General features: G+C 42.0%; 1 protein-coding gene across 4 annotated transcripts in view; it reads right to left on the reverse strand.

The window, feature by feature from the left end:
* CNTN6 (contactin 6) overlaps positions 1-19465 on the reverse strand; it is a 158180-nt gene that overhangs the window by 59606 nt on the left and 79109 nt on the right. For 2 of the 4 annotated variants that reach the window (XM_033141196.1, XM_033141197.1), the window contains exons 4-6: positions 18678-18773; positions 14898-15101; positions 12004-12106 (exon numbers count right to left, since the gene is read on the reverse strand). In XM_033141196.1, coding sequence (XP_032997087.1) covers positions 12004-12106; positions 14898-15101; positions 18678-18773 — 403 coding nt within the window. Of the gene's footprint in view, positions 1-12003; positions 12107-14897; positions 15102-16906; positions 16994-18677; positions 18774-19465 lie in introns of those variants that run through there. The other 2 variants (XM_033141198.1, XM_033141199.1) reach the window with 2 other exon arrangements.

Consider the following 19465-nt stretch of genomic DNA (forward strand, 5'->3'; position numbering starts at 1 on the left):
CACACACACACACACACACACACACACATGCTTTCAAATCCCTGCGACGGGGTGAGCTCCTGTTGCTCGGTCCCAGCTCCTGCCCACCTAGCAGTTTGAAAGCACGTCAAAGTGCAAGTAGATAAATAGGTACTGCTCCGGCGGAAAGGTAAATGGCATTTCTGTGCGCTGCTCTGGTTCACTAGAAGTGGCTTAGTCATGCTGGTCACATGACCTGGAAGCTGTACGCCGGCTCCCTCGGCCAGTAATGCGAGATGAGCGCCGCAACCCCAGAGTCGGACACGACTGGAACTAATGGTCAGGGGTCCCTTTACACTCTCTCTCTCTCTCTCTCTCTCTCTCTCTCTCTCTCTCTCTCTCTATATATATATATATATATATAATATTTTTTGGGGGGTGTGTGTTACAAGGTACATAAATTGTCTCTATTTTCAGATCATCAAGTCCTTTCTACAGATCAATCATATTTGATGTGAGACTTTGATGTTATATACAGTATAAGGGGGGGTAGAGGTTCCATTTCAAACTGAAATATCTAACTAGTCCTAAAATCTGTCAAGGCTCCATTTTCCAAATATTTGGTGCTACTGAGAGCCTGTGAGGTGCAGTGGTTAGAGTCTTGGCCTAAGATCTGGGAGATACAGGTTTCAAATCGCCCCCTTGGCCTTGAAGCTCACTGGGTGACCTTGGGCCAGTCACTGCCTCTCAGCTTAACCGACTTCACAGGGTTGTTGTGGGGATTGCCGGTACATGACGATGGGGAGAACCATGTGCATCATCTTGAGCTCCTCAGAGAAAAAGGTGGGATGGAAATGCAATAAGTAAATAATTTGAAGGGGAAACAGCTGTTTGCAGTCACTGCATAAAACAGTCTTGAGAACGAATCCAGAGTGGGGCTGGGGAACGTGAAATTTGTGCCAAGAAGCCTACTTTTACCCAGTAATTTCCAGAAAGTTCTAACATTGTAATTGTAAATTGCCAAAAGGTTCTAACATTGTAAAGACTGTAAATTGTAAAGACTGCTGATGTTATCCAGGCATGAGATTTAATAGGATACAGCTTACTTTGTCAGATGTAAACTGCAGTACATGGATTTCCACACACACACGCTTGCAAACATCACATGAAGCACGTTGTTTTATTTTCACAATAAGCCTGCTTAACGACAAGATCTAGGGGTAGAGATCCTAGAAGCCTTGCTACTGTTGCTGAGATGCACTTGAAATGTCTAAGAGGAAGCAAAGCGCAGCGTTGAAGGTGCCTTAAAGATAATCTAACTCAAATCCATCCCCTCAGGCAGGAACAAGAAATGTGAATCTGCAGAGAGAATAGCGCAGAGAAGGAAACCACACACAAACTCGCCTCAAACTGGTTGCATTTTACAACAAACAAAAGCTTTACTCTGTTTGAGTGGATCACTACAAATCAAACCGATGGAACATTAGACATGACACTAAAAGAGGAAGCTAAGAATTATAAATTACAAGCAAAAGGCAAAGGAGTGATGAGCAGAAGGAGGGGACTAGAGAGACTGGAATAAGGAGAACTTTTATCGACTAGGGGGAGCAATGCTTTGTTTTGCATTTTTATAGCTTTTTATCATTTTAATTTATATTTAGATCAATGTTCTTTATATGATAAAACACTCAAGTGTGAACATGGCTATAAATACTCCGAGAGTTTCTGGCAACATCAGAAAACACACAAGGCTCACTTTCTTGATTTATTATGTCACCAGAACGCTTTGAAATATTAATAGTCCTGCATTTCACGGCTGCCTTTCATGCTCCTGCAAAGGAAAATAAGCTGCCTTGCTGCAGCAGAAAGACCAAAAATGCTTTCAGAACAGCTTTTAACAGAGGCTTTGAGGCAGTGTTGGCAATAATGCTGTTGTTGTTGCTGCTGCTGCCACAGAAAGCGATATGCAAAGTTTCAGATGTGATGCGAATCTATCCAACACAAACTGTTCTGATTCATGTAAATAATAGCAATAAAAAGTGTTGGTTGGTTAGATGGTGGCCATTGTCTGGCTTTCCATCTTTTATTGAGCTTTGAGTTTGCACAATCCACTTCCAATGTGCAGTAGGAAGTAGGCACATGGGCCTGTGTCCCACTGCATGGAATCAGCTGCAGGTTTTACCAGTGTTTGAATCCTGAATAATACTGTATAGCAGAAGTGGTTCCCAACTGGTGAGCCGTGGACCACAGGGGGGCCATTGTAACCCACCCAAGGGGGTCTGTGGCACCATTCACATAACAAAAACTACCATAGAGATAACAAAATTTTCAAAAGCAGGAGGTCCATGGCTTTGCTTTTGAAAAACAGGGGGTCTGCAGTTCTTAGCTAATTGGGAACCACTGCTATATGGAGATAGAAACCAATAAGCAGAAGGAATATTATTCTTGTAGCAGGTGTGCATTTGTTTTTCTCCTTCCTCAAGGAAGACTGACTCCCAAAGGGAGCAGGTTGTGGGGAGGACCATGTGGGGGGCCTGATGGATCTTCATCCTGAGCTCTTCAACCTTTGTATAAGAAGTGTGGGCATGTGAGGTGGTTGGGGAGAGAAACAGCAGGGACACTGAGGCATTATTGGGTTAAGGATACCCTTTAGTGATCTGCCAGGCAGTAGGACTGGTGGGACTTATGGGGATGCCCTTTAAGGCCCGACATGCACATTTTGTGTGAATGGTGGACAGTAGCACCCAGATGCATGTGTGGAATTCACATTCAAGGCTCACCTCGTAATCAAGCCTCCCCCCCCCCCGCTGCTGCCCAGTTTGCTGGGGAGTCACCATCTGCAACTGTATGACATGCTAAAAGGATCTGAAGGGATGCTGTTCTACCAGAATTAACTAAAATTATCACTTGCCTGTACTTTCTGAATTTGGTTGATTGGTTAAACTGTTTGCAGTTCTTCCAAGCTGTTATATTAAGAAATATGGCCATTATCCTAATGTTTCGTCTCATGAGTCTTCTTGGCAGGTGTGATCCATTGTAAGTACAGCATCTTTCCCTGAGCCTCTGCACTTTTGAGGCACTCTGATATTTAAACTATCGGCAGTACGATCAGTTTTGTGTAACATTTGAATTTTTTATGTTTGTGTTATATTTTTGGGGTGTGTTGCTGGCTGCTCTGAATGCTATTTTATAGTGGAATGGTGGGGTATAACTTGTTTTACTAAAGGAAACAAATACAATTGCTTTATCTTCTGGCTTTTTGCTTGTGGAAATCGAAAACACCTTTCCACTGGAGAACTTGGGGATCATGCTACCTTTGTAGACTTGGCCCAGACCTAATCAATGTCCGCAGAATTGAAAAACACACACATCTACAGTACTGTGATCCTACAAAGCTGCTTTATAGTGTACTAGACAACTGGTCTATTTCAGGAGCAAGGAACCTCCAACCCACAGATGAAACTTGGCCCATCAAGAGTTTGAATTTGGCGCATGAGGCCTTGCTCCACCAACCACACCCATGCGTCTCACACCTGACATAAGAGCATTCTCTCCTGCTGCAGTTTTGCAGAGCCAAAAAGCAGCCTGCCCACCTCTACCTAGTCCAGTAGGATCTATTCTGACTGGCAAACATTTCAGACATATTGTTAGCACTGGTACCTGCAGAGACAACTCAGATAATATTGTAGACATGGGTAACAATTATGCTGCCCACTGAGTGGAAGAGCTGCAACTCAGAAGTAGGGCACTCCATGAAAAAGCTCCCGGGTTCAGTTCCTGACATCTCCTGGTAGGTCTGGGGTAGACTAATGCCTGAAACCTAGGAGAGCCACTGGGCTCTTCCTTAATCCATAAGTGAATGGAATGAGGGGGTGGGGGGAGACTGCAGTTTGTGAAAAAATGGCAGGAGAACTGTCCTCGGGTTCTGTGACCAGGGAAACTCTTCCCTCGGTGAGAGTTTTCAAGAATAAAACGGTGCCTCTTGAATTCTAGCATTTCATGCCATTGTTGGTACTACCTATTGGGTTTGTTTGATCTGTCCCCAGCTAACTCTTTAACTAGAGATCCTGTAGACTTGGCCTGAAACTTGATCCGTGCAAAGTTTGTGTTCCATCCAACCCTTCACTGTCAGTTGTTATTTTTCATTTCTAATGTAGACTTGGGCATCCATACCAAGAAGTGCTGCTCTAATTGGAACTCCCTTTTTCAAACTTCTATCATCTCTTGTATGAAATGTGAAATGTTTTCTGATCAGGTCAAAGAAAAAATGTAATTGGAGTAGACTTGTAGTAGATTGATATAGATCATGGGTGGCATTCTTGAGGGTATTACAGGCTTTTAAACCAATATCACATATTTTAGCCATGGGCAAATGACTTCTTTTCATTAAAACGGGATACAGAATTTGATTCCAAACCCATCGTCAATTTTGATGGTGTTTTTGTTTGTTTTTTGTTTAAAAATAGCATGAAATCTCAATAAATAAATTAAAAACACTCATTTTAGAAGAGGGTGGGGGAAATTAAGAACTCACCACCTACACTTATCTTACCCAGAAATGAACCATTTACATACTTTTCTAACCTCTGCAAACTGTACAGTCTTTTTTTTAATGTAACTTCTGGAATAAGACAAAGTTGGCAATGAACCACCAAAGCTAGAGGCGGCACTCCATGAGGAAAAGCCTCTTCTGTCAGGCTGTCAGCTCAGGTTTACTGTGTCCTGCGATGAGGCTGTCCTCTTGTTTTCCTTTTCCATATCAAATACTCATAATTACTTCCTCGGGGATCTTTCCCAACAAGTCCTTTCCTCCTCCTCTCCCTTCTCCCTTTCCTTCTTTTGTGTATGCCTGTGTATTTTTATTTTTATTTTTTTCCATGAGACTAAAGCTATCTGACACATAAAGGCAGTGTGTGCTTTACCATTGCTTTACTTAGATAAGTTGTTGCATTAAACACTTAGCTGTGCTTTATTCTCTTCTAAGGATAATGGCTTTGTGCTGAGTTGCAAGAAATGATACAAGAATCAAGAGAGTGATAAGGAATTCTAGGCAGGGGTGGATTATCAATTGTGCTGCAGAGTAGGGCGGCCCCAACTAAACCAGGACACTTTGCTGTGGTATAATATCTGGAATTCCCATTGCTGCCTGCATTCAGTTTCATGCATCTTTGCTGCAACTCTCCATGTGTTCCCTTTGCATTAATAGGAGGCAAGCAGAAGCCATAATCCCAGTATGACAATGTATAGAGAAATGGTAGACTGCTTATCATGAAGACGAGAATATCTTTTGTACTGCAGAAATATTTAGGTCAGGCTGTAGTAGACAGGAACAAAGAGGATTGTCTCTGAATGTGTATGGATATTCCCATTTGGCAGGTGAAGGCTAGCTAATGAGAACTTGTGGTGCATGCTGCAAAGACAGGAAGCCTTTATATATGGGTCAACAGATGAATTCAAGGGCCTTTTACCTGATGAGTATTAGGATATTGCTGAACAGCTTTCAATATTATCTCACTTGAAAAGAAACCAAATCCACAGGTTCCACAAACTTCCTGTTGTCCCACAACATCACACCCAAAGTGCAGCATTCACATGTTTTCGTGTGTGGAGGAAATGTACAAGATGCTGACACTGAGAAAGCTTGTGTGTCTCCTGGACAACATAAAGGCTATATTTTAGTTCCAAACAGCTGGGGAAGAAAAGAAAGTGCAATGAATTTGTTTGTGCTGTTCAAAGAAAAACCCAAAGCCAACACTACGTCCCTTAGCCAATCCTCAGCAATTCTGGGTAGAGACTGTTACCACAGAGTGCTGTGTGGGATCAATAAGGATGCTTTAGGAAGTTGATCTTTATGAATTTTGATAGGAATTGGCCTGATCTGGTGTCAGGCAGCCAGGCAAGGCTTACCTTCCCCCTCTCTGTAGATAACAGCATGAAGCGAAAGCAGTCTTTTGCAGCAAGAGAGAGGTTTCTTGAACACAGCACAAACATTCAGGTGCTCCCAACTGAGTTCCTCCCACTTCCCTCTAGTTACTTCCGTCTTCCCATCTCCTCACCACATGATGCCTCCACCACTGAGCCTTCTGAGAAGCTACCATATCCAGATCTAGGGCTCATGGCCTGCACACTTCCTAGTGAGGGAGATTCAACCAGCTCTCTCTCTCTTCCCGTTCCTCTCCCCTTGGTTGTTCTTCTCCCAGCTCAGCCCAAATTTCAGTTTCCAAACTGTGTCCTTCCGTGAACCGTTGCTCTAGGTCGATACTATCCTCCTGCTCCAGAGGAGCTTCAGGATCAGGCCCTTGCACAGAGAAAGGGGGCGGGGCGGCTCCCACCATTCTTCCTCAGAGCAATACCTTTCAGTCTGGTTCCTGACATCTGGTCAGAATCTATGAAGTGATCTTCTGCGACTAATGTGCAGATCAGAACTGAATCTGCACTTCTAAGATGTTTCAGTTGAGTTCTTGACTGATTCTATATAAACAAAATACATTTCACAATATGTATTGCACATTTTTGCAAAAAAAAATAAAAATAAAAGAAATAAACCCCAGGTTAATGCAGAAATGGGATGGAGCCAAATTATGCACACAGGTCATATCTGCACTATACATTTAAAGCAGTATCATACCACTTTCAACAGTCATGGCTTCCCCCAAAGAATCCTGGTAACTATAGTTTGCTAAGAACACTCATAGAACAATATAAGAACAACTATGAAAATAATGGCTGTCACCTGGCCTCAGGTTCATGTGAAGAGGTTACAGTCATTAATACCCTTACATGGAAATGTCTTATATGAATCAGTTGGACTCCTGAGTAAACATTCATGGAATGAGACTTTGGTTCTGAAGCTGTGGCAACACATGACTCTCAGTTCATTATGAAAGGCCTGCTTAGCAGTGATCCATTGTAACTAAGAAGTGGAAATATTTTAACAAGAAGGGGGGGGGGAGAGAACTCTTGCAAAAAGACCACATTAAAATTTCATATCCAAAGAGAGAGGTTTTTGCTACTGTTCATTTTAATAAGAGTCCGTGTTTTATGTGATAATTTAAAGACACTGGAAAAATACAGTGTTTGAATTAAGGGCAGTTTTCGGTTTATTACCTCAGTTCTACAAATACCCATTAGTAAGTAGTTCCATACTCTAGTGTTTATACGTTGTGTCTAATAATGTAATCTGAAAAAATAACCTTTGCTAACAACAGTATATTGTATGTTTCCCCCCTGATACTGGATGCGATAGTGATTCGGAAGGAAAAGCATATAACTGAGCAAAATATGCTTGAAATACATATGGGATACTTTTTGACATGAAGTTAATATTTGCAATATTCAGACTTTACAGGATTTTTCAATTATGCCAGTCCATTTTCTTTATGAGAAATTTCAAAGCAAAATTTCAATTCCCATTTTGAAGAACAAACCCTTATGACATTCAGAACCAGAATTCTTGCCAGAAGCTTGACTGCTTTGATTTAGGCCAGCTTCAACTTGAATTTCCCACAAGCTGTCAACTTTCAAACACTAAATTGTTATTGCAATGTAACCAATGCTGGTGAAGTCTTGTTCGGCCACCCTAAGCACATTGGGGGGGGGGTGTTTCCCTGAACCCTATGTAGTATATTTGGAGAGGGATGGAGGGGGACGCACATGAGAAGTGGGAAGGGAAATTCTGTTGCGTAATCAAAAGTCCTTGTGCTGGTGCAAGTACTTCTAAAAATCTTAAAATGGTAAATGGCATACCCCTGCTCCAGAAAGGATTCAACACACCCCTCGAAAACCTGTTCCCAATTTTGGCAGCGATTTTACCCACTGAAACATTCCACTTTATCACTTAACAGTTTGGTCAAATCTTTCCCAACCACACCAAGCTGCAAGAGTGGCACAGCTGTATATCTTTATTTCCTACTTCTTGCCTTAAAGCACTAGCTTAAGACATTTTTTTTAAATTATAATATTGCCCTGCCATGTCCTGCCATGTCCAGTCCGTAAAATGTCAATATGGGTAGAATCATGTTTCACTACTTTCCTGGAGATAGCATACTTTCTCTATGGTAATTTTTGAGTAATACGGGGCATTTTGCAACTCCTTTGTAGTGGCGCAGTTGTACTACCACAACTTGCTTCATTAGTGTACTGTACTGTTTTTATTATTCCTTGTGACAACGTAGCACATGATGACCTCTGTCCCCAGTCTGACCTGGGTTTTGCATTTGCATTAGTGTAATCTGTGGTTTGGTTGCAAGTTGGATATAATTGCAGATGTCACTGTGGTACTGATGTTTGCATTATGCTATTAATAGTAATGAGGCCATATTTCCTCATTTAAAAGATGCATATAAAGGGGTGTTTTTTGGGCATGATAGCCACTGATGCAAACATAGCTTTGTGTAAAGGAATTACAAGATCTCAAATGTGTTATGCTTCACAAATAATTAAGATCCCCCCCCCGACACACTTCAGCATGAATAAGTGGACACAGTGCAGAAATGTGCATCTATGGCAGTGAAGATAAATCTATAATTCGTTTGCCTGAACGCTCCAAAGCATTGAAAGAACACTGGCTGCAGTCACTATTTTATTTATATCCTACAGAACAGGCAGCAGGCCCAGGAATCCATAAGTTACCAAATTAAAACAGAGAAGAAGAAAAATATTTTCTTCGAAGTGACAAGTCTAGTCACACTGGGCATCAATTTCAGTTTGACTGGAACAACGCAGGAATAGCCAATAAGCAAACCTCGTCTCTCCCTTCAAATGAAGGTGCATGCAGAATAACCCTCGGTCAATCATACAATATCTGTGCTGCATCATTCATGTCACTCCTCTCAGGATACTTCACAATAAAATTAAATTTGCAGCTCAGATAATTACGACCATGCCTGGTTAAACAAATGAGACAAAGCAGAGATGAGAAAAGCTGTGCCGGTGGCTTTTGGCACCAAACACTGACATGGGGTGGGGGAAATAAGTTCCAAAAGGGCATAATAATTAAGTGGTTCAGCTTTCCTGCGTGATTATTTAGGTCTCAGCCCTGAGCAGAACTGCATGTTTGCAAAGAGCTCTAACGGAATAAGGGTACTTAAGGGACTTCCTCACACTGCATACTCCTGCCTGGCAAAGCGAGTTCTCCATCATGGAGAGCGCGTGTTGCAGAAGGGTTAACAAGACAACTCCCTTGTTGCTGGGTGGGTCAGTTTGGATGGCCACAATTGTGATTGGGCTCCTCTTGTTGTTGGGGAGATGTTGATGTTGCAAGTTGACGATTGACAGCCACATCCCTTTAAATTCCCTGCACGCAGCATGGAGCTTTCTCTTTTGCTGTGTGCATCGGATCTCCCGCCCACCCTCCCTGTTTTCAGGGCCTTTTTGCATTTGACCTTGCTATGCCTGTCATGGGGTCGCCTGCTTTGGAGCAGGAGCCTGGTAGGCATTGGTTAAAATTGGTTGGTGGAGGGGTAAGGAATCGGCTGTGCCAGTTTTTCGACTGAACTAAAACCCTAGGATTGGGTTAATTTCAAGTTTATTCTCTGTTGCTACATTATTTTCTTGGCAAATTCAGCTCCAGCTGTGATTTCTGTGGTCTATTATGACAAATAGTTGCTTTCTTTTTAAAAACCTAAACTCTGCTGTGGTTGTAATTTGGGTAAGTCTCTCCCCCACCCCCTGGCTCCCTAATTGGTCTTTGTTCTGTCAGGTATTTCACTATAATTGTGTCTTTTGCTGTCAAATAATATAAAAGACAGCAAAAGCTAAATTAATCCTTTGACCTTCAGCTTTTGAAACTAATTCCACTAAGAGATAATGCACACAATTTGTGTTTTTCCTCATAACAAGGAATAAGAAGAAGGCAGGGCTGAAATAGCATTTATCTGCTAGACTCTCTTTCCAAATATTCCATCCAACACTTATGAAGAAACTTTTATGAGGAAAATTTACTCTCTAGAAAATGCTCATTGTTTTTTTTTTATCAGACCAAAATATTTAGTCATAATACTCTAGAGAAGTCACAGTAAACCTAAATATATCTAGGAATTGGAACAGGAAGCTGACATTTCAGATGTGGTGTTTTGCCAAGAGGATTGGAAAGAAGCAAGCTAGCTGGTGGGAAAATTCTTCCTTATTTATTTTTCAAGCATTTCACATCTTAAAGATGTGCAATTTAATTTGTTTCCTCACCCCAGTTTAAGCTCTTCTTTAATGTGGGTCAACTTGAAGAGCTGACACTACATTTGCAATGATGTTTAAAAAACCAAAGCAAATTGATTTTCTGGTTGCCCTAATTATTTCTCATTTTAAAAATGAATAAGAGATGGGCACATTTCCCCTAAAACCCAAATAAACATGTGAGACAACATAGGGGTGAATATGGCCACAACTTTATTAATATAGCACATTTGTAAAATAAATAAGGCCTCTTCACTACTGTCAAAGTTGATGAGAAACATGGGTCTCATCAACCTTGTTGGGTACCCATTGATGGTTCCTGGACTGAAAGAAGTCACTGTATGATCCCTCCTCCTCACAGTCCTCTGCTCCTCTTTTTCAAGGAGCTGAGGGTGCTACAAGTAGCAGCATTAACCACACACTGCCAACCCTTTGCAGCTAACAATGCTACCTATGCTTAGGGACATGCCTGTCCCAGTTCCCTTGCACCAGGCAACCACGATGGCTGGGCTGGGCATTCCTTCCTGCACTACAATGTTGGACCACACTTTCTGCCTGTTGTGTCGGCCAACAATTTATCTGCTTAGAAAACCCAATGGTAAAAATATACCCATCTGTCATGACAAGAGGTGGGCAGACTCTATTCAGCATAATTCAGAATGGCACTCGAGAGCTTTCTTAGAGCTTGGATAAAGCTAACAGCTCTTTCCCAGCTCGTTTTGTAAGCGTATATTTGCAGGTGATGCAGAGACAACACACATCATTGTACTTTTCACTTGGAAATACACAAGCATCCAGAACTCTGAGTTGTTCCTCAGAGTGAGGAAGAGGGAAAGAGGTAAAGTCAAGGCACAGCCACTTCCGCTGCATATCAGTTAACAAGTAAAGTGCTGGGAAGGTGAGGGAATTTAGATGCAGGAGCCATGGCAAGGATGAAGAGAGGGAGTGGAAATTTGTCATCCCCTCACCCACTGCCTGAGGCAATTGTCTCCTGTTGACTCATGACAGAGCTGACCTTGATTTTAATGGTATTGACTTTCACTCCAAAACTTTAATTCAAGATGGAGCAGTTTCCCTTGAGAAGTTGTGGACTCTCATTCCTTGGAAGTTTTTCATGGATGCTTTAGCTGGGTTTCCTGCATTACAGGGGGTTAGACTAGATGACTCTTGGGATCCCTTCCAACTCTGCAATTCTATGATTCTAAGATAGACCTGTTTAAGGAGGGTAATGAAATGCATGCTTAGTTACCTTGATCTGAAGAACTAGTGTCCATATTGTAGTTATTTGGATCAAATTATCAGAAATTAAGCCTTATGTGTTGAAGCATATGTGTACAGTGAAGTTTAAAACCTAACAGCTTTGCATAAATGGAACATTAACTGGGACAGCAGAAGCATTTGCAGTAGTTTGCATAAGTTTCTCATACTGAAGGATTTAATAACATTGGTAAAATGTGTATACACACACACAAACCATCATTCTTTCAGAAAGATATAGTTTTGTGAGAATGAATGCTTAGCCAGAGGAGCTTGGTTATCAGGAAACAGCAAATAACTTATTAAAAGTTGAAATAAAAAACCAATGACTTGGTGGAAAATTCACCCATTCCCCACAGCCTAACAGCAGGGATACAGCAGGAGGGGTGTTTGGGCAGCCTACTGCTTTGGTGAGATGGTATATTTGTCCTCTATAAGGCAAACCTGCAAGATTTCTAGGTAAGGTAATTTAAAAAACCTTTCTATGACCATGGGATATCACTCAAATCCAAATCAATACCCATTTGGTTGACTATTTGAGAAATGTCCTTATTTTATTACAGCAAACAAGCATTATGATTTTTTATTTTTTTCAGGAAAAAAAATGAAGAACCTTACTTTCCAAGGGCAAAGCATTCCAGTTTAACTGATGATCCTTTTGCTGCCAGTGTTGTTTCTGGAAAACGCACTTCAATCTTTGGTTCGTACTCCCCCATCACACCTGTTGAACATCAAAACAGGGAGCGCTCCAGTTGTGCCTCAGACCTGTCTTACTACAACAGATTATCAGTGTGACATTGAAAATTGTGGCCTTACTTCTTCTTATGGAAGCTAGTAAATGTCTTCCAGTGAGAACATGAACAGGCTACTGTGGAAAACCTCATCACCATGCAGGTGCTTAATATGAATTCTACAAATCAAATCATACAAGTGACTTCCCCTTGACCTCTTGAACCATATTGTGAAAAAGAAGCTAGCATTCAGCAGTTGTCATGCAGCACATTACATTCTTTTTCAAACTCTTAAGATGGCTTGATTTCTGTAAAAATGCAGCCCTAAAGTCGGATGCATTTCACATTCCAACCCTCTGAGAAATGGGTTTCCGTCTGAGAAACTGGGCAAACCCCTCATTAGACAGTGCAAAACACAGTCATTCCACCGCATATCATTTTAAGCCTTTCTTCAACAAAACTAGCTGAATAGATCCCATTTCCATTGAATTTAGAGTATTTTTTCTGCTTTTTTCTCTTTTTAAATACATACTCAAATGCTTTAAAAATATATTTTTTATATAGATGTAACAGTATGCCACCAGGCTGCACAACTTATTACTCACCAACCACATTAACCATGCAATATAGATGTGCTTAGCAAACACCTCTACTTTATGCAAGGGATGCAGGTGGTGCTGTGGGTTAAACCACAGAGCCTAAGGCTTGCCGATCAGAAGGTTGGCGGTTCAAATCCCAAAGACGGGGTGAGCTCCCGCTGCTCTCTCCCAGCTCCTTCCAACCTTGCAGTTCGAAAGCAAGCCCCCCCAAAAGTGCAAGTAGATAAATAGGTATCGCTCCGGCAGGAAGGTAAATGGCATTTCCATGCCCTGCTCTGGTTTCACCAGAAGCAGCTTAGTCATGCTGGCCACATGACCCGGAAAAACTGGCTCCCTCGGCCAGTAAAGCGAAATGAGTGCCACAACCCCAGAGTCGTCTGCGACTGGACTTAACAGCCAGGGGTCCCTTTACTTTTTTATACTTTATGCAGGTTTAAAATGAGGAGATTACTCAAACTGCTAGTAAGAAAAATCTCTGGCATCTCAAGCATCTGGTATATATATATATGATGGGGGAGCACATCAGTGGGTGTGACAGATCTCCAAAGGTGTAGGCCTGGTGTTCTGTAGCAGGGAGCCAATGCTACTCGTGTAGACTTCCTGTCTGATTTCATGGTTCTGACTCATGAAGGTAGTCTATACAAGTAGGAGGAGCAGCACATCCCATGTTGCTGCTCCCTACACCACATACCTGTTCCTGCTGCCGCCACCTGTTCTGCCACTATTCCATGCCCTGCCACATCCTCGGCTGGTGGAGAAGTGGCACCACCATCGGCACTGATTTTGGGTGAGATTGTCAAGATTCTGCATGATATCTTGCCCAAAATTGTGTGAGATCTTGCACTCTCTGCCTCAAATGGGTCTCTCCTCCACCCCCTACCTTTGGGTTTCAATCCTCCTAAGTCATCTTTGAGGAAAAGGCGGGGGGACAGATATGCCCCTGCTACAGGAACAGAAATGATTGTTGTCCTCCTGAAATGTAGGCAGTTGTTCAAAGTCACATACATTGCTTTTCCCAGTTATGCTAATTGTCCTTCCCACTGTTGACATGTGGTCCCTGTAAGGTCCCCACAGGGGAATGTGCCCTTGGGCTGAAAATGTCCCACAGCTTTACAATATGGAACATAATGCCTTGCAATAGTTGTATGCTTTTTTTTTTTTTTGGCTACATTTAAGAGGGGCCATGGCTTGAAGGAGCTAACTCATTTCAAAAACACTTCACCAAAAGATTTCTCAGCTATGTATTTTCAACTGCGAACATTTAATTAAAAGCTTTTTTTAAAAAAAAAATAAGTGCCTTTCACTTCAGTGACTAAACTGGATTAGATCTAGTGTTCTGCTTTTTAGATCTAAACAATGAAAGCCTGTCACATCTGAATCTGAGCATTCTTGGAATAATAACATTAGCATGTGGATTAGGATTTATTTTACCATGCCTCTTTCCCCTGCAGTGTGCTTGGTTTACTGTTGACATATCTTTCTGACAAACTGACTGGCCTAACAGTCATTTGCTCTTCCCAGAAATCCCAGGGACTAGCAATCTCTAACAGAGGATTCCTAGCAGGTCACCAAAATAAAATTCATTTTTTAAAAAACCAATTGCATTTGGGAAAAAAAACTTTTGCGGTGTATTTAAGCCACTTTATTGCCCTTTGCTTATTTGCTCAATTATTTCATTTTAGCAATGATGAGCAGACTCAAAGTATAGACTCAAAAGGAGCTCTTTGATTAATGTAAATGGGTAACACAAATGTTGTGATAATCTATTGCACTTCAAAAATATCAAGGTGATATAATATGCAAGTATTTATAGTTCACTCTTCATTCAAGAGTCCCAGTTTGGCAAAGGGTAACATTAAAATCACAGTTAACATAAATAAATAAATAAATAAATAAATAAAAGCACCATAACATTAATAACAATCACAAATTACACAGGTGGGAGAAGCAAATAAGTGCATCTAAACCTGTCTTCTGAATGAAAACAATCTACAGTCATGATTCATCTATGAGAGGAGGCCATTCTAAACCTGCAAGGCTACCACGGAGAAAACGCTCTTCTGGACCCCTCGACTGCAAACCTCACTCAGTGTGGGATCACCAAGAGAGTCCTCTGTAGACAAGTCGGCAGGCTGCATTTTTAAGGTGGTTTAATTGAGATTGTACGCAAAACAAGCCTTACCATCACTACGGAGTACAAGGGGTGTGGGTGGGCCCTGCACACTTTGTTTGGCTTCTGTGTTGGTTACAACACATGTGTAGTTGCCCACATCAGAAGGTTCCACTTTGGCGATGTATAGATTTCCTGTCTCTTGAGATACAAATCGACGACTGTCCTCCTGAACATATAAGGGATTATCATTGAAAATCCAAGCATAGGATAAATCTGGAAAACATCAAACACTTATTACACATATTTTCCTAGCAAATCTCTGAGAGATAGCACTATTGGAGGCAAATTGTGATTTCAGTTTTTGATAAAGTTAACAAATATAGAAAAGCAAGGCTCTAATGGTAAATCTTCTAGCAGCGTTTCATTCATCCTGATTCATTCATTGTCCTCCCCCTGTTCAAGTGGTTTTCTCCCCACCCTTTATATGAAAATAAAATGCTGAAATAACACCACTCTCTTTGTCATTTGCCATTTGTAATGAGAGTGCCTTAGGGTTAGGGAAACATGTAGATGCAATGATGTCACCAGCAAATCATGGATAGTAGAACATTTATAAAATCCAGCCAGGGATCTAGGTGGCAGGAAGAACACCAGTTGACAGATGCAAAATCAGTAATGATTTGAGCCATCACAAATCACCCATTTTCATCTCCAACAGAACAGTTTTTAATGGAGATGAGTCACACACTTGAATGAGTTGTCATCAGGTATAGCAGGTTCGAGAGAAGCAGCCCTGGGAATAATGTGGGTAACAGTGTAGAGGCAAGGAGCCTATGTGTTGGGCTACTTTAACAGCTTCCCTTTCTTGTCCGCAGTTGCTGGGTACATTGCAATGGAACACATTTTTATCAGATAGGATGAACTGTATTCTCAACGGGTTAATATAATACTCTCAGTCCTTGGACACATGTACATCTGCAAGTACAGCTGATAATTATATGTAACAACTGATTTTGAGTCAGTTCTAAGGAAGTCAAATACGGTATGGCAAATGGGTGGATTACATTACCCTTGAGAAAGCTCCAAACATTGTTTTCCAATTCTAAGTCTTCTGTCTTCACACTGCTTTCTTTGGAATGACTTTATAAAGTCTGGCAAAACTCACCCTTCCCTTTCTTTCACTACTTCCTTTGGAAGGACTTCATCTAAGCAACTGAAGACTAAAGGGTGTGTCTAGAGGAGGCAAACTTTTTCACTCCCTATCTTGGCTCATATGTGTGGGACAGGAAGTATAGGGATAGCAGTACTTAAAATTCAGGCCCAACACAGTCCATTTAGAAAGGGGCCCACTTCTGATAGACCTTTGTCTATACAGCACAGTTGCCTAGATCACCATATGCAAATAGCAATGCCAATTTGCAAGTGAAAACAAAGGCAAACAAAAGTGGATGGTTTCGGCTCAGTATGCTGCCTCAATTAGCCGATAAAAGCTATTGCACTTGTGTGGACTCTTATTCGGAAAACAGTGAACATACTTAACACTCAAAAAAGGAAAACAAATCCCAAGTATTACTTTCCACTTGAAGGGTTCTCGCTGGTCGTTTCCCCATTAAGTTATGAAAACACTTGACCAGACTAGTAGGAAGAAAGAGCCCTTCAGAGTCCAACACTAAAGAGGGCTCCCTATCTAAATTAACCCCATCTTCTCCAGGTTCATCCAATGAACTATGGATTGGTTTTTAAAACTTAGACCTGATAGACGATAGTCTGCATGGGCATTTTAAGTGGGTTAATACAGTACTTTTTTTAAAAAAGGCTATCACAGGCATGCAGAGTCTGCACAATCACACAATTTCTGCCTCCTCCAGCGTAAGAGAGACCAGCATCAGTGTATGTGGACTACAGGAGATGGTAGACATTCATAGACACCCTCTGCACTTCAAATACTTCCCACTTTGGGAGTTACACTTTTTTTTTCTTTTTGCACTGCTGTGCTTTGAGGGCCGACAATTTATATGTCAACTTTTCCTTTTCCTCTTTCCCCAGTAGCTGCTTCCCAGTGGGTGCTGGTAGCTCACCTCCTTTCTGTTCCCCCAGCAGCTCTGATCTGTCTGACTCACTGCTCTTCTGTCCAGTGGCTTCTGTTCACCTTCTGTCGCAATTGTTCCTTCCTGCTGTCTGCAGTTTGACAGCTGACTGCTGAGCTCTTTCTATCAGGCTCCGGCAGTGGCAGGAGCGGCATGGAAATTGTATTTTTAATAAAACATAGTAAATCAGAAGTTTTGAAATCTAGCAGTTTAGCATCCCTTAATTAAATGTATAATTCATGAGCCGAGCGAAACTCTCTGCCAACTGATTCATTTCAAAACATCGACTCTTTCCCCATTCCAGCTCCTTGCCATCATCAATGCCATTTTACAAACATTATTTATGTTCCAGTTGCAACATCAGCGTAGTATGATAATGAGTCTGTAAACACTAGTGGTTTCTCTGGAACTTTATGCTGACTTCCTATAATATTATGTGACTATAATTAGAAACAGCATGTCACTTGGGATCTATCAAAGATGCTTCCCTTCTGAAAGTATAAGTATCCCTCCCCCTATAAGGTAGTTAGGAAGTTAATAAAATCTAGGGGGGAGGGGAATGGAGTATGTGAAATATTGAAAAGGTGTGTTAGAGTAGGGATGGGGCTAGCACAGGAATCTGGGATCCTCAAAGAGGCATTATGTCTGCGAACAGAAACAAGATGAGGAAAGGCAGTGCTATTTTCCAAGAAAAAGAGGTGTCGGAACTCACAATGAATGCCTCATTTGTTCTCTTATAACGGCAATGGTACCAACCTGAGAGGTGCCGGAACTTAGTTCCGGCAAGCTCCAGCTGAAAATAAAAACCCAGAGGAAAGCCAACTTGCATCCCCTCTTCTCAACACACACACATGCCTCAGTTCTGTGTGCACATCAACTCTGGCCAGTTCTTCCACCCATTCCTCCTGTTTGGGAATCTGCAGAAATTTTAAATCTTCCTATTACAATCTATGGAGACCTCTGCATTCTGTCAATTTAAACTGACACATTAAAACCCATTGAATGCTCCATAATGGCTGGTGGGGGATTAAAAAATGATAAGAGGGTATTTGGGGTAAGTCACTTTATCCCTTACCCAACCCCCTGGTCTGAAGAAAAGGACAACCGAAATGATCAAGGGGCTGGAGCAGCACCCCAGTACAACAGTTGGGCTTTGTAGTTCAGAAAAATTAGTGAGGGAGCGTAGCTGTTGTTGGAGGAACTGGACATGGAGGAAGGGGTTAATTTCCTTCACAAGCGCAAATCACTCCAAGGTTGAGATAAGCCAACAGGTGGATGGTCAGCAAAGCCAGTTACAACAGTCCTGTGATGGCTATATGTGTGATTAAGGCGCATCAGCTTATCAATCCAGGGAGCTGTTCTGTCTGTCAAGGTCAGTCTTGAGAAGTGAGCCGGAGTCTGTGTTATGACTTGAACTGCTGGAACAACAGAAATACTTTATACTTGTCTGTATCTGTATCTGTATCTGTATCTGTATCTGTATCTGTATCTGTATCTGTATCTGTATCTGTATCTGTATCTGTATCTGTATCTGTAAAGCCTGCAAGCTATACGTATATTTCAATTTTCAGAACTGTACTACTGAAGCCTTATATTCCGCAGCATGGTAATGGACTGGTTCCCTAGGTCTGATCATAAAACCTATGCATACTGAATCTCCATGAGGATAACTCATGCCCCCATAATGTGTTGCACATTCAACAAATGTGTGCAAATACTGTAAAAAACAAAACAAAAAAGCAGAAAGAATGTCATATACTACCTCCATAGTGTGGGGGAGGTCCACAGAGCAGAACGACTCCTTGTCCTTCTCTGACTGATACGGTGCTTCTTGCTTTGGTTTCAAAGTTTTCAAGATCTTAAGGAGAGAAAAATAATTAAAAATCTGTCAGGTATTTCTATTTCGAAACCATGGAGACCATTTTGCTGGTTATACTGGGAGGACTTAGGAGGAATAAGCATGAAAATGATTTGCCTAGGTCCTTATTGGCTCTTGGAAAATGCCTGCTGTCTTGGTAAGTTTCATTTGAAGCATGGCAGCGCCACACTGGTAAGTTTCCTATTAGCAGGGACATCTTAGCCATTGAGGCTACTGGCACAAGGCGCCACGGCCTGAGGAGGGCACCTGTGCCCTGCAGCCCCGCCAGCAGCGCCGCTCTCGCCCACCTCTTCTCGGGCTGTAAACGCGGGGAGGCCGTCGGCGAGCCTCCCGTCAGCGCTGCAGCCAGGGCTCCCTGGACGGCAGCGTCACACCGCCGCTTCGGCTGAGCAGGTGGAGGCGGAGGCGGAGCACAGCTGGCAGCGTCCCCACCTGCCCCTCCGCGCCCTCTGGCTGCCCACCGCACCTGGCCCTGCCTGGTGGAGCGCAAGGGGCACCAGAGGGATCTTCGCGCCAGGGTGCCTGATTTACTTAAGATGGCCCTGCCTATTAGCTGAAATATATATATATATACTGAGAGCTTGGCTTTTTTACAATTTTTTGTCTTCTCATCTCCTTGAAGATATTGTCTACTTAGAGGTGGCTGAATGAACTGTAAGCAGTTTCAGTCT

The sequence above is a fragment of the Lacerta agilis genome, chromosome 2 (genome assembly GCF_009819535.1).
Source record: "Lacerta agilis isolate rLacAgi1 chromosome 2, rLacAgi1.pri, whole genome shotgun sequence".
Classification (NCBI taxonomy): domain Eukaryota; kingdom Metazoa; phylum Chordata; class Lepidosauria; order Squamata; family Lacertidae; genus Lacerta; species Lacerta agilis.